The following is a 14,466-nucleotide window of genomic DNA, read 5'->3' on the forward strand; positions in this document are numbered from 1 at the left end:
TCCTCTGTCTCTCACACACACACACACACACACACACACACACACACACACACACACACACACACACACACACACACACACACACACACACGCGCTTGTCCCTTGTATGCAGCCTTAGGGGAGTGTGGGCGGCCGATGTTGCCATGGAGTTTATATTGTACTGGTCGGTTTCTGTGGGGATGGTGACAAGTCTATGTCTTGGTGACACACACACACACACACACACACACACACACACACACACACACACACACACACACACACACACACACACACACACACACACACACACACACACACACACACAGTGATGTGTGATGGAAAATGTGCTGCCCATAGGGTGTGAATGGGTGATTGGCAAAACTGTACTGTAAATCATTTGAGTGGTCAGCAAGACCAGCAAAGCACTAAAGAAATACAGATAATAATAATACTATTAATAAAAATAGTAAATGACTTCTGGAAAGTCGGGGTGTGCCATGGATCTTAATGCCCAGGAAGCTGACTCCACACTAAAGCTAGAATGGATCAGGTGGACATTTAAGAACCTGTAATCTGATCTGTTATACCAACACACACATTAAATGCATTGCTTCCATGACTGTGTATGTGTTATAGAGCCCACTAATCCAATAAAGTCTCTAATGGACTTAACATAAGAAACATTAATACGAACTGAGAAGCCTGAAAGCGTATTGCTATAAAGTCTTTAGCCAAAGAGTGAGTGTGTGTGTGTGTGTGTGTGTGCAGCCCCCTCTATGTGAGGATGCACATGAAATGAAAATGTCTACAGAGGAAGGAGGAGTTGGCAGAAAGTAAGTGAAGGATGATGATGTGCTTTCACATCTCTTTGACTAAATGTAAAATGCAATTTAAGTGCTGAGGTAAAGAAAAAGTGCTGCAGTGAAGATTGGGAGACTCTGGGCAGACCGACACTGCCCAATTTAGTTTTTTAATTTAGTTGGGGCATCACCAGCTTTAGATGCTGAATTCCACTTTTTTCTGTCTGACATCCTATCTGACATTAAAGGTTAAGTGTGAAGAATCTAGTGACAACTAGTGGTGAAGTTGCATGTTCAGCTGAACACCCCTCACCTCACCCTCCCCCTTCCAAACGTGACAGAGATCCTGTGGTAGACTTTGTCCAGCTTGGACTACTGTAAAAAAACGTAACGAAATCAAAGATGGATTGTGTCATTTCAGGGTATTTGTTATCACACTGATGTTTGTTTTATTCCCTGATGAGTTTGGTTTTTAGTTATTTGATTGATGGCTACATAGACTCCAAATGACGTCAGAAATGGTGGCACCGGCATGTGGGACATTCTAGCTTCATTTTTGTACAACAGGAGGAAATGGACACATGTCGTTCCAGCTTTATATACAGAGAATAAAGACATAACTATGAGGAAGTGTAAAGATGGGAAATGCCAAGATGCCATTGTTCAAGTGCAGAACAACATTGAATGCAGACACCCTGAGGCCAGATGGAAAATGACACAATCAATAAAGAAATGCAGTGACCAACCATTATTTCATGTATTTACACAGTATATCTGTGGTGTGAGTGTGTGTGTGTGTGTGTGTGTGTGTGTGTGTGTGTGTTTGTGTGTGTGTGTGTGTGTGTGTTCAGTCTGCTCCTGTGGTGATGTGTTAAGTGTATTCACTGTGTGAATCTCAGTTATTTCTCCTTTAATCATCACCACGGCAACTCCACCATCACTATCTGACCCGCATACTCTGCTGCTTCCCCACGTCTACATACACACACCAATTCCAAAACACAAACAAGTGCACAAAACATGCAGCAGCTGTGAATAAAGGGCTGCCTCTAATCTGTCACATACAAATGCATATGCATGTATGCACACTTGCACACAGATACATGTAAAGACCTGTTTGTGTTGGTGCACCTGTCACTCTGGTTGCCATGGGAACACCGGGACACAGGATTAAGAATTAGGAATTCTGCGATTTTCCCAGTGAACTGTGATTCGGGGGGGGTCTGAAGGCTTTTACTGTCATGCAAAGGGAATAAGACTAACCAACAGAGTGTGTTTGTGTACATGTATCACATGAGGAAGCTTCCAGCTCACAACACAGCTCCAGTCAGAGGTTAGTGGGGACGTGGTCGCGATGGGAACAGTCTCCCGCCGACAGAACCAGGTGACATTTCTGACGGTTGTCATGATGATGTGATTACAGCTGGCAGGTCAGAGCACATGATGGTGGAGCAGCAGCAGCAGGTGATTACGACGGCAGGCTGACCCCCCCAGCCTATCGCTGTTCCTCTCACAAAGATAGATGCACACAAACCTGCACAAGCCAGTGCAGAGTTAGGTTTCTGCTTTCAGGCGTAATGACTCCATCGTGCACACAGAGCAGCAGGCCACATGGAGATCAGCAGAATCCGAGAAAAAGAGCAAAACCACTGTTATGTTCTATGTTTCGCCTATTTAGAGACTTAATAATTCGACTCTGGAGTATTTTAGGTGTAAGGGATTTAATTTTAGATATAATGTAGAGGATTAAAATTCAGATTATAGAGTCACCTTAATAATGTTAAGATGAAGGGATGAACCTTTAGTCCGGAAGACTATTTTCATTAGCAGTTCCTTTGGGAGAATCTGAATATCTCATGAGAATCCACAAAGAGGAGCCACCATGCCCTGCGGGTGTAGGCCTCCACCAACCAGTGCAGGTTCAATCTACATACACTTTCTTTCCAGACTCATGAGGTCACACTGACCTTAACCATTGAAATGTTATCAAGTTGACAACAGGTCAAGTTTTAAGAAATTTCCTAAAGACAGACTCACATATGATGACCAAAAGGACACAAACATCCATAGGTCGAAGTGAACTATTGTGCCAAATCTGAAAGAATTCTTTGGAGGCGTTGAAGAGGATTGTGAGGTCACAGGGACCTAAACCTAACGGTGTTTCTGAGATATGGGAAGGGCAGAGAGATGTGTGCGTCCAGACGGACAAGCCAGACACATAATGCTTCCGGCCACTGGCTGTTACTGGTGAAGAGGCATGAAAAGGGAGGGACAAAATACATTTCTCATGAAGTTTGAACAGTAGAGGTAGAAAGTGTGCTGTGAAACATTATCTGTAGGATGTTGTTCTGGAGGTAGGTGACGACCCGTCACACCGGGGGTCACATCAGTCAGTCAGTCGGAGGGACGAAAAACCAAAAAGCCAAACAGGTAAAGAGAGCGACTAGAACTGTCTGATGCTCCTGTTCAAAGCGAGCGGCGATCTGTCAAATGGACGGCATTTATGTGCAGCTTCCTCCAATTCATTCATTGACACACACCAATGGCAAACAAGGTACCACACAATTCAAAGCACTAATCAAAGTGTAATTATCAGCAAGAACTGGGCTTCAATGTCTTAATCAGCATGTGGACAGGAGCCCGGGATTGATCTGCCGACCTTGTGGTAAGTGGATAACTCCCTCCATCCTCTGAGCCACAGCTACACACTTCACTTCACTTTGGAAAGCCATCAGTTGAGATGAAAGATTGTATGTTTTATAACAAATTGGATTAAAGCCTAGAAAAATGTAGGCTTTGTTTGTTCCACACCTCATTTGCATTTATTAATGTGTAAATAAATGATTTCGGCTGTTTCACGTCTGGCTGTTTCTGCCTTTTACTTTTAGTGTAATTAAATTTGTCGGGGATCGGAGGAGGAAAAAACCCATAATCTAATCTCCTCTGCAGTACGAGTTCAGCTGTCTGTGGGTCGTTTGCCATCCTCAGCACAAACAGCACATCTGAAATGACTAAATGGTTGTCCTGAAAAATGGAAAGAGGCTGGGGAGGAGGGGAGAGCGAGGAGCAGAATGTTAAAAACGAGGCTATACAGACATTACCTTGGCCTTAAAATTCTACAACACAATCATCATCTGTGAGCGAGATGATGAAAGCCCGGAGGCAGTGGAGCCTGCCGGTAAATAACACTGATAACAAGCTCATCACATCTGGCTTGGTGCTGTGCCCTCGGCAGAGCGCTGCCTCAGGCTGCCTGGCTTTCACGCCTCTGTTTCTATGTTTTATTTTTCACCCTGGGCTAAACACACACACACACAAGCACACAACTCAACAACCCGGGCCTGTGACGCTGGTTTCATGCAGAGGAAAAAAAGTCAAATAAAAATCAATTTCCTCTATTAAGGACATCGTGTGCATCATGCTCAAGTAAATTGACTCAGACCTGATGAGCCCTGGGAAGATTGGTGTGTTGTCGCCTCTGGAATGAGCAGTGGTGTGAACTAATGGGGAGGTGTTTCATTTAAATAGCTTTGACTCAACCACCAGCGGGACCCGAACACGTGGAAGGTACTTAGAAGTATACCACAGAAGTTCTTAAAAACTTTGAGGAAAACTATTGTTATTAAGAATCCAGGTCCAGGAACTCCAAGTGGTTTATAAAATGTAAAAAAACATTGTGGATACAGACAAATCTACACACACACTGCAGAAATGTAGCAAAAATCACGTGTAAAACAACAGCAAGACTTCTCTAATGTGTAAATGATGACGTGTCTGTATATCCAGCTCTTGAAGCAAGACAATTAGCCACTTGTACAAATCTCAATATAAAGATACCTTTTAAGTGTTTACAAATCTGACTACACACTCACGGATTCAGAATACACATTCCTATTACAATTACAATCTGACAGCATGCACATGGATTGAGATAAGGTTACACAACTATGGTCAAAACTTTGGCCACATAATTTTGCATGTTCTCCCTGTAGGTTTTCTCTTGGTACTGTACCTGGCCAGGGTATGCACCCCAATGTCAGCTGATCTAGGCTACAGCCCGCCCCCCCATGACCCTTAAAGGACGAGAGGTACAGATGATGGCTGGATGGACTGTGACTCATCATTTCACACTGCACTATCATTAAAAGAAAAATCTTAGTTTGAAACATTTTGCCGAGCCACAAATAATGTGATTCAGCAAATACATTTCCTTTTACAGATGCCACTGGTAATCATCCAGTACTGGAACAAATCCACTGTTTGTTTCATTAACGAAGACCCAGCAAGTGAAACATTATTGACGTGAACAGAACAAAGAGTCAAGAGAAAATAGAAAACTAACATCACACAGTTTTCCTGGCTGCTTATAAAGAACGTTAATTTGTTCTAAAACTAAAACTTCTCTCCGAAGCCACTCGTCTGCTGCGGTAAGATTATAAACCCAACAAAGGATTTACACCCAGCTCAGACTGAAGATGTCTGACAAACAATATGCAAATCCTGAAACAAACAATCTGGGATTGTAAAATGCTTCACTCGCAGGCGAGAAAACACATCCGACCATTTGGACAAACATAACTGTCTGAGTGACCTGGAAGTCTCTCACTGCAGACGTGCTAGTTGAGCAAGAACGTGCAACTGAAAATCCCTTCTACAGCCTCATCACCCATTGTAACTGCCCCTCCCCACTGTTTGTGTGTTTTTATTGTTGAGTTAAATGTCAGGTAAAGGTTGTGGGTTTACTGTGAGGTGCAAACCTAATAATAACCACCAGAAGCTTGATACAACCAGGACATGTGTCATATATCTATAACCCTAATTGTCAGGTTTTAGGGAGCAGGTGGACCCAGAAATGCAGAAGCAAAAAGTACAAGAAAACGTGTCCTTTAATTAAGACAAGGTTGACAAAAAATCCACAAACAGAAAAAAGCACTGGAAAACTAGAAAAGGACTCAGAAAGGCTAACCTGTAGAAAACACTGTAGTGAGATAGAATGAACTCCAGAGTGAACGAGAGAGGGTGATGACGTGAGATGGCCATGAAGACGACGGACTGACAAAGGGAAGCACAGGTGGTGGGGGGGGGGGGGTTCATTGGACACAGGTGAAACACATGAGGAACAGGTTCAGATAATCACAAGGGCGGGAAACAGGACAAAGACAGGAAACAAGGTGGAAACACCCGAGGAGCCAAAACAACAACATTAAACAGTAAATGCAGAACTCGGGGAGAACACAAATCCAACACAAACCTAAACATGATGAAAACAGGGAAAGTACTAAAATACTCTACATTTAAGAGACCAAGTTAACATCTAGAGTCCAGAGTCATGACAATATCTCATTTAAGACACAAGTCATTTTAGTTTCTGTTGAATAGAAATGTAGTGAAAACATGGAACTGAATTCAAACCGAACATTCATCCTAAATCTGACATGATAAAGATAAATCAAGACTTAGACATACACACGTCTTACATGTCTTCACCACGGTCTCCACTCGTGCTCATATGATGACCACACACATACACACACACAAACATGTGCATGCGCGCGCACACACTCAAACTCATATTTAGTAATTTATTATGTTTTAGCAACATTTTTTAACCTGATTATTGTATTAATTACATCCAAACAAATTCCATTTCCTTGTGATTCTAGCTTTTTTCTCAGCTGCAGTTGTGAAGTTTATTTGGCAACTATTTGCCCGGGCAGCTTTTTTTTAATAGGGAATCAACAACAAACTTATTATGCTGTACCTAATTTTATAGTTAAAATATTTCATTCACATTTTCCATCGAAGCCTGAGTAAACAAATCAAGTAGCCAACTCAAAATTCCAACATCTGACAATTTGACACAACATAAAAATGAATTCACTCCTTAACATTTTTAGACTTCAATATATTAGCTACATCTAATTGATCAGCCTTCATCCAGTCGCTGTCTGTGGTACTTCCGGTAACAAGGGAATCCATAGCAACCCTGATAGCAACCAAGCAACCTGTGCTTCACAGCACAGAAAACTTAATGCTGTTTTGCGCATCGTACAGAAAATCGCAGTTATAACACATGGAAGTGAGTTTGCCACAGTCAAATATAATCTGTTTACAGCGGCACATGACAAAACAGAGCTCGTAAGTGACTAACAAATGACGTAAAACAACATTTTCTTGTATTTATCGTACAAAATGGTAATTATTTGGTGCGGAGACGCACAAATTCAAACCCAGCAAGCGATTAATAGAGGAATGTTTTTTGTAAAGAAGCAAACCAAAACAATCACCGTTACCCAAAGCGACAAAATATTTAATAAAACAACAATGACATAAATACAATAACAGCAAAACAGAAAACATGGAAGCTGTAATGTTATAGATATATACTTTATTAATTCTCTGATAAAATAAAATTACAAAATAATTTCAACCTCAAACGGCACTTTCCTTGTTCATAATTATTTAACGTATTGTTAATACATAGAATCATAGTTGTCATGACGAATGAGAAGAATACTAGAGTTTAATAATATTAGATATCAGCTATAACTGCGTTTAATCATAATGGTAGAAAAAGACTAAGCAATACAAAGCTAGATTTCGTTAACAGCATACTGTACAATATTCCAAGCGTATGTAATTCAGTATTCCGGCCACAGCGTGTCGCTATAAGACAGTTTTGATATTGTCTCCAATGCAAAGGGCTTGTTACTTCTCTCCCCATCACACCATTACAGTTCCTCTCAGATACACCTCAGTCTCTCTTTCTGTGTTTTCATGAACAGCTGTTCCGTCATGGCCATTTTCCTTTATAAGGTTTATTTGTGTTCATCTGTAGTCCGCCTTAATCTGGTTTAAAAGCAACGAGGAGCAGTCCATGTTCAGCACTGTAACAAGTCCATGCCCACATTTTCACAGTTATTCCCTCGGAAATATTGTCAAGATATCTGCAATGCCTCCTGCTATCTGTTTGTCCCCAGGGACAGCAGCGTTCCCTGCCTCTTATTGTAGTCCATTTAAGAGAGAGCACTTTGGTTGTTGAGGTGTGTGTGTGTGCATGTGTTTGTGCATCTGTGTGTGCGTACATGTGTGTGTTTGTGTTCCTGTGTCTGCATGGCAGTTTAAGTGATCGAGCGAGAGTTATTAAGTGTATTTTTCTGAACACAGGATACATTCATGATAACAGTGAGTTGTATTGGGACTGTACGCTTGAAAAACAGAATGGCAGTGGTCTTCAACACAGCCGTGCACTGAACAAAATATCAATAACATTCAACTTATAATCACACAGTTCTGAATTTTTAAGGTAAATTAAATGACTCATGTAAAAATCTATATTTTAGCGTTTCTTAAACTGAAAAATAGGAGTAATCCTTACAGTCAATTTGACTTCACTGTTTATGTAAAAGACTGAGCAGATAATTTGTTATTCAGGGATAAGGTTTTGATTTATGCTCCTGGGTAGATGGACTACAGTAAATGATTCACCGACATGTAATGAGAATCATTCAATTCTTGCAAAGCTCTGAGTTGCAGAGCCAGTGATTCATTAAGAAGATGCGATACCATCTTTGAAATCAAGCAGCCTGACTGAAATGCCAATGTGATAGATAAATAAATAAATAAATAAATAAATACTAAATAAACGTTTTAATCTCAAAGTTATCCCAGAAAGAGAAAGAGTACACACAAATATTAATTAATTTTCTGAGGTTTTCAGAGGAGATGAAATGATCACAGGAATTAAACAAAAGTCTTAATTTCCGTAAAGCAAACCTACAAACACACATAAACATCAGTTCTACTTAACCTGTAAACCCGTCAATGCAGTAATAAAGTCCTGTTATAGTTGTGTTACATGATTTTATCGCCTGCTACTGTTTCCATCGTCACAAATAAGACGTTGTTATGACTCACGTATCATGTCATCTTATTTCACCTTGATGCCCAATTTGTGCAGTTTCACGAACCGTAATAATTCTCCCGATGTGAGTCGTTAAAATGTCACAACTAGGCTCAGGCTAAACTACTGCATTAGCTCACACACACAAAACAGAAGTGGTGCGGATGAACATTTAGTTTTTTACAGTGCGTCTACATTGCTTGGCAGTGCTCTGTGGAGATTGACAGTGCATCGAGTGCTTGGCAGTATATAGGCTTTAGTGTTATCATGTGGGCTGGTGCATTCATTTCTATTGTGTGCGTGTAAATAGGGCATTGTGTAAAATTGTGTAATGCTGTTTGTAGTGTATTTACTTGTACTGTGTGGAGGACAAGCTGAAATAATTTGTGTGTGTGTGTGCGTGTGTTTGTGCAGTGCATGCCACAATTTTTTTTTTTAATTTATATTTTTAATGTTGGTCGTATGATCGAACCTTCTGTTAAAGGGATGCTCGTTAACACACAAATAGCATTCGGATAGAAAATACATTATAAGCATAAAAAGTCATGGTCATTAATTCCTGATGAAGGGAGAGAGAGATTGGGAGAAAGGGGGAGGAAAGAGAGAGAGAAAGACAGAGAGAGTAAAGGGCCTTTTTTCAATAATAAGAGTGGATTCCATTTAGGAGCTATGAGTTCACATAATTATAACCTCGTTATTTCGCCTCCTCTCTCCTCCCCCCTCCTCATCCTCCCCACCTCCATTTCTCACCCTCTTGACATTCTTCCTCCCCCTCACACCTTTCAGAGTCTCCATTATTCCTGCTCCTTCCCGTCATCAGGGAAAGAGCCCCAAAGTCCCCAGCATGTCTCATCCTTCATACTGGCCCTTCATCTTAATCCCATTATTTCTCCTCACAGTCCCGTCTTCATCCCGCTCTTGTGGAGCGTGAGTTTTAGAAGATCGCCTCATATTCCACCTTCTCTTCCTCCCTCTGTTCTCTGCTTTTGTCTGAAGTAAGAGGACGAGCGAAGCGTCCCCTACCTCTCTCCCTGTTCTCTCCTCGGAGCTGTCTTCAGCAGCTGGAGGTGCAGGTGTTGGAGTTGGGACTCGCCTCCAGGCTCCCCTCTGAGCTCAGCGGTGGAGGGGACTCCAGGGCCAAAGTAGGGACTTGGGCCGGGAGTGGTGCTGGAGCAGCGATCTGAACTGAAGAGACTGATGCTGTGGCAGTGGATATAGCAGTTGCTGGAGACAATGGGACCACAGCACCTGCGCATCCTCTACCATCCCTTGAATCCCTCTCCCGCAGCAGGTGCACCAGGGCGGCGTGCTGGGCGCTGAGGGTGGCGGAGAGATGGGCAGGGAGGGCGTTGAAGCCGGCGGTGAGCTGCTCCACCCGCTGCTCCAGGGACAGCATCTGGCGCTCCAAGTCCTCGCTGCGGTCGTTGAGCTCCGACATAAGCTCATACATGACGCTCTGCATCTGCGGAAGGAGAGGAGAGGTGAGGAGAGGTGAGGAGAGGTGAGGAGAGGAGAGGAGAGGAGAGAAGATGAGAGGAAAGGAGAGGAGAGGAGAGGAGAGGAGAGGAGAGGAGATGAGAGAAGATGAGAGGAAAGGAGAGGAGAGGAGATGAGAGTGGAAGATGACTCAGTGCACACAGAGTACTTTGAAGAAGGGAAGCAGATTGCAAATACGTAAACAGGAATATTATGAGGGTTGCTTTATTAAAGCCTATTTTAAGCACATTATTTTGGATGGGTTGACATGAGGCAGGAGAGGGGTGAGACGGAGAAGTAAAAGTGGAAAGAGGGCAAACAACGCTCGGGAGGAGTGAGTAAGACACAGAGAAAAAGGAAAAAATGTCCAACAGGGAGTAGAGGCTAGAATCACGACGAGGCTGGAGGGAAGTCTCTGCGTGGGCGTTAAATTGTGAAGAAAGAGAGAATAAGAGATGAGAGGGAGAGAGAGAATGAAAGAACGGCGGCAGAGTGCCCCTGTCTTGCACAGCCTGGCCTCCGTATCCATGGTAAACGCACAAGTAGCCAATTGAGATGGAGTCATTGAAATGGCATTACTGCAATATATTGTATTTGGTGCGAAAGCTATTGCACAAAACAAAGACATACCCTCACTTTTTCAAGCCTCTATCTCTCCATCTCTTTTACAATCACAATCACACACACACACGCGCCTTCTCACGCAGACGCCCACGCAGTAACAGAAAAACATGAGCGCTCCCCTCCCTCCTCTCATTTCCTCCTCGCACTCTCACTCATCCCTGTTTCAACACTCGTACTGGTTGCTAGGCGACACAATGCCACAGAAACAGGCAGGTCGTCATGGAGACGGAGGGATGTTGTTGTGTATTTCTGGGGGGGGGGTTGTCAAAGTGTCTCAGTTGCTAACTTGTACAAATGTGAAGAGTCTGTGAAATGTGCGTCCTAATCATATATGAAGATAACCATGTATGTGTGTGTGTGTGTGTGTGTGTGTGTGTGTGTGTGTGTGTGTGTGTGTGTGTGTGTGTGTGTGTGTCTCACCTTTGAGAGGTCCACTAGTGTGTTGGCCTGATCACTGAGTTTCCTTTGCTCCATTTTCACACTACGTAATCTGCAAACAGTTACACAAACACACACAGTCACATTAAATAAACACACTCACATACAAAATTGAAACCCAGTAAACACACAGTGGTTTGTCCAGAGAGCTAATCCCTCGGGTCCAGATAACAACACCATGGGGCGGTCACCTTGCCTACTCTAGTTTGATTTCTACCTGCAGTGTGTTTCTGGACCAGAAAAAGACAAATGGCACAAATTGTCCTCTTGCAATTGTGTAATGCAGGTGAAAATATACACAACTTTAATGTAGACTGAGGTCTTAAGCTCTGGAGTAAATGAAATAATGTGGTTAATAATAAGAAACCCTCAGGGGAATAAGGTCTGCGTGTAAATAAACTAATTGGAAGGACATTAAAATAAAAAATAGAGCAGTTATATAGAATAAAATAAATATATGTTCAGTTTTACAGATAGGACTCGGCTGACTCTCAGCACACAATACAGCAATTAGCGAACTAATGGTCTTATATGTGTTTTCATCAAACAACCACTTTGGCTTCCTCTATTATAATTAAGTTCAGGCTGTTTTCATTGCCTAAAAGCTCTCTATCAGTAAAACCTATTCACATGACCATTAATCCACGTTACTGTGCTCACAGATTCAGCCTCTCAGCTCGTGCCTCAGGATCAGCCTCACTATGTTTAAATTTAAAGAGTTGAACGAGTCTCTTGACTCCGCTGTTTGAAGGCACTCGTTAATATTCTCAACTGTTTCACGATCAAAGCAGCGAGCAGCATTATGAGGCCACTTCATTTTGATGACAGACAGGAGGGTGTGCGGAAATCTCTTTCTCAACGTATTCCCACTTATGGCCGTTCAAATAACTAAATGATAACATAGGACAAATTAACACTCTTTAATACAGAATATATGAGGATCAAAGTGTAATCATATACAATGCACTCCAGTCCCACAACTGTATTTGCCTGTAGTGAGCCTGCCCTTTAGTAGATGATGATTCATTTTGTGTGTCTCTGTGTGTGTGTGTGTATGTGCGCACAGGGATTCATGCACTTTATCTGATTATCATTGTGATTCAACCTGTGGGTGGATAGAAAGTACATTTGAAATCAAAGGCTACATCAGCTGTGTGCATGACTGTGCTGTGCATGTGTGTGTGGCGCGGTGCACGTGAGATGTGGCCTCACTGATGAATCGCCTGGAGGAACTTCCGCTGGTGCTTGCGGACCCTGGAGTGGTCGATCTTCTTCATCAGCTTGGTGCATTTGTAGATGAGCCACGTCTCCCTCAGCACGTTGGCCGCCGCGTTCTTTATCTGCTCGCAGAAAATAAACACAAACACACACATATTGTTAGCAACAGGTCGCCGTTGGCAACTGAAGCAGGCAACAGGTTTACTCATCCCTGTACTCTGCAAATTTTCCCCATCACTCTCCACTGTCTCCCTGCAAAATGAAACACACACACACACAGAGACAAGCATCTTTCTCCTCTTAAAAGCTGCCCTCATTCTCTCTGTGTCTCTACACACACCGGCTGGCTTGCCAATGCTTTTCATGAGTGCACAAACAGCTCTGTCCTTAGGGAGATTTGGCAATGAGAACCAACAGGATTCTGTGCCTAGCAAGCGCACTTACACACACACGCACACACACTCACACACACGCACCCTCTTGTTCTGTCTATATGCCACTTTACATCTTACACCAGCTCAAATGGGCTGCATTATCTTAGCTAGTGGAAAGTAATTCGGCGCAGCGCTTCGATGGTTCATTAAAACCAGCGATCATTTAATTATGACAACAACTGAAAGGAACAACAGCGGAATGAGTCGCCGCTCTTGAACGAGCTGTCACAGACACAACCTCGACGCCGCAAAGGAGACACATTAGAGAAACAGCCTGTGTAATGGTGCTCATATATGGGCAGTGTTGATAGTCATCAGAGTCAATAGCAGGGAGGTTATTTTTCTCCATTTCTCTGCTCATATACAGGCTTCAGAGGCTTTTAGTGTGTACCAGAGTACTGTGATTCAAAATGTCAATATGGTCGTCAGGTCAACTTGTGTGGACAAAGATGAGGACTCTATATGAATTCATCGCCATATCCGCTCCTGTGTGTTTCATGAACCATAGGTCTCTATAGGTTGCTATGTAATTACAACATAGGGGTTTGACACTCGGTGCCAAAGACGCGGGTGGATACCATAGAGAAAGGGAGCGAGGATCTCTGAGGACATGGATTGAATGAGAGACTTCAAAGAGATGCTGAGCATTGAACAAAGAACAATTATGTCCCCGTCTGAGGAGGACAAAAGACCCCAGCAGCTTGGCTAATCAGCAGCCATCCACCGCAGTCAAGCACTGCTCACACACGTTCACGCCTACACGTACACACATGCAGGGGTACACACGCTGTTGGCTGCAGATGAAGAGAGTAAGAGGCCACTTGCAGATGTTGTTTCAATGACAGGAGGAAGTCAAACCCCAAAAAGAGCCAATAGATAAGAGCCTTGCCATGTTACCAGTCAATCTCCATGACAGTTTGCATCACAGTTATTAATTTGTACATACATACAGCGTGTTTACGGATATTCAAATATAGTACGCAAATCTCATGTAAACAAAATGAAAATGTTTTGTGCCGTGACAAATATGATTTGGATGTAAATCTGAGCAGGCAGTGTGAGATAAACCGTGCCATCCCATGTCCAGTGTCAATAGGATTACAGAGCTCGTGTCCATGCAGAGAAAAGACAAGACACTAACAGAGCAGCAAGGATCTAAAATTGGCATCACAAGCATGACATGTTGACAGTGAGCCCACTGCACCAAAGTCAACATGGCTGTAAATATGATGCTTTAACATAAAATTTCAAATCACAACTGCCTCCGCAGTCGGAAAGGAAGCAGCGACAACGATTAAAGAGGTAATTTGTCTGCGTTATGTTGAAGCAAAACACAGCTCCTCTAGTTTTAATCACCAGGTTACTGAAGAGCACGTTTAATACCCCTTCTGTCTACAGGCCCATCGGTAAATTGATGTGTCAAATCCCATTTATCAGCTGATTAATCACTGCAGGGTGAGTGAAATATGATGAATGATGGCATCTTGTGTGAGTGGCTCGCAGTGGACGTTTTCCCGACAGCTTCCAACATCTGTCCAGCGGCGCAGTGGGAGCCAGAGACACCGCTACAGGACAATTAATTAGACGACAC

At 42.8% G+C, this 14,466-nt stretch overlaps 1 protein-coding gene across 1 annotated transcript in view; it reads right to left on the bottom strand.

Moving 5' to 3' along the window:
• Positions 1-9,739: 9,739 nt before the first annotated feature.
• kcnn3 (potassium intermediate/small conductance calcium-activated channel, subfamily N, member 3) overlaps positions 9,740-14,466 on the bottom strand; it is a 40,312-nt gene continuing 35,585 nt past the window's right edge. Inside the window, exons 7-9 of the mRNA XM_061081694.1 lie at positions 12,436-12,563; positions 11,206-11,275; positions 9,740-10,147 (exon numbers count right to left, since the gene is read on the bottom strand). Coding sequence (XP_060937677.1) covers positions 9,740-10,147; positions 11,206-11,275; positions 12,436-12,563 — 606 coding nt within the window. The remainder of the gene's footprint in view (positions 10,148-11,205; positions 11,276-12,435; positions 12,564-14,466) is intronic.

This window comes from Limanda limanda, chromosome 11, assembly GCF_963576545.1.
Source record: "Limanda limanda chromosome 11, fLimLim1.1, whole genome shotgun sequence".
Classification (NCBI taxonomy): domain Eukaryota; kingdom Metazoa; phylum Chordata; class Actinopteri; order Pleuronectiformes; family Pleuronectidae; genus Limanda; species Limanda limanda.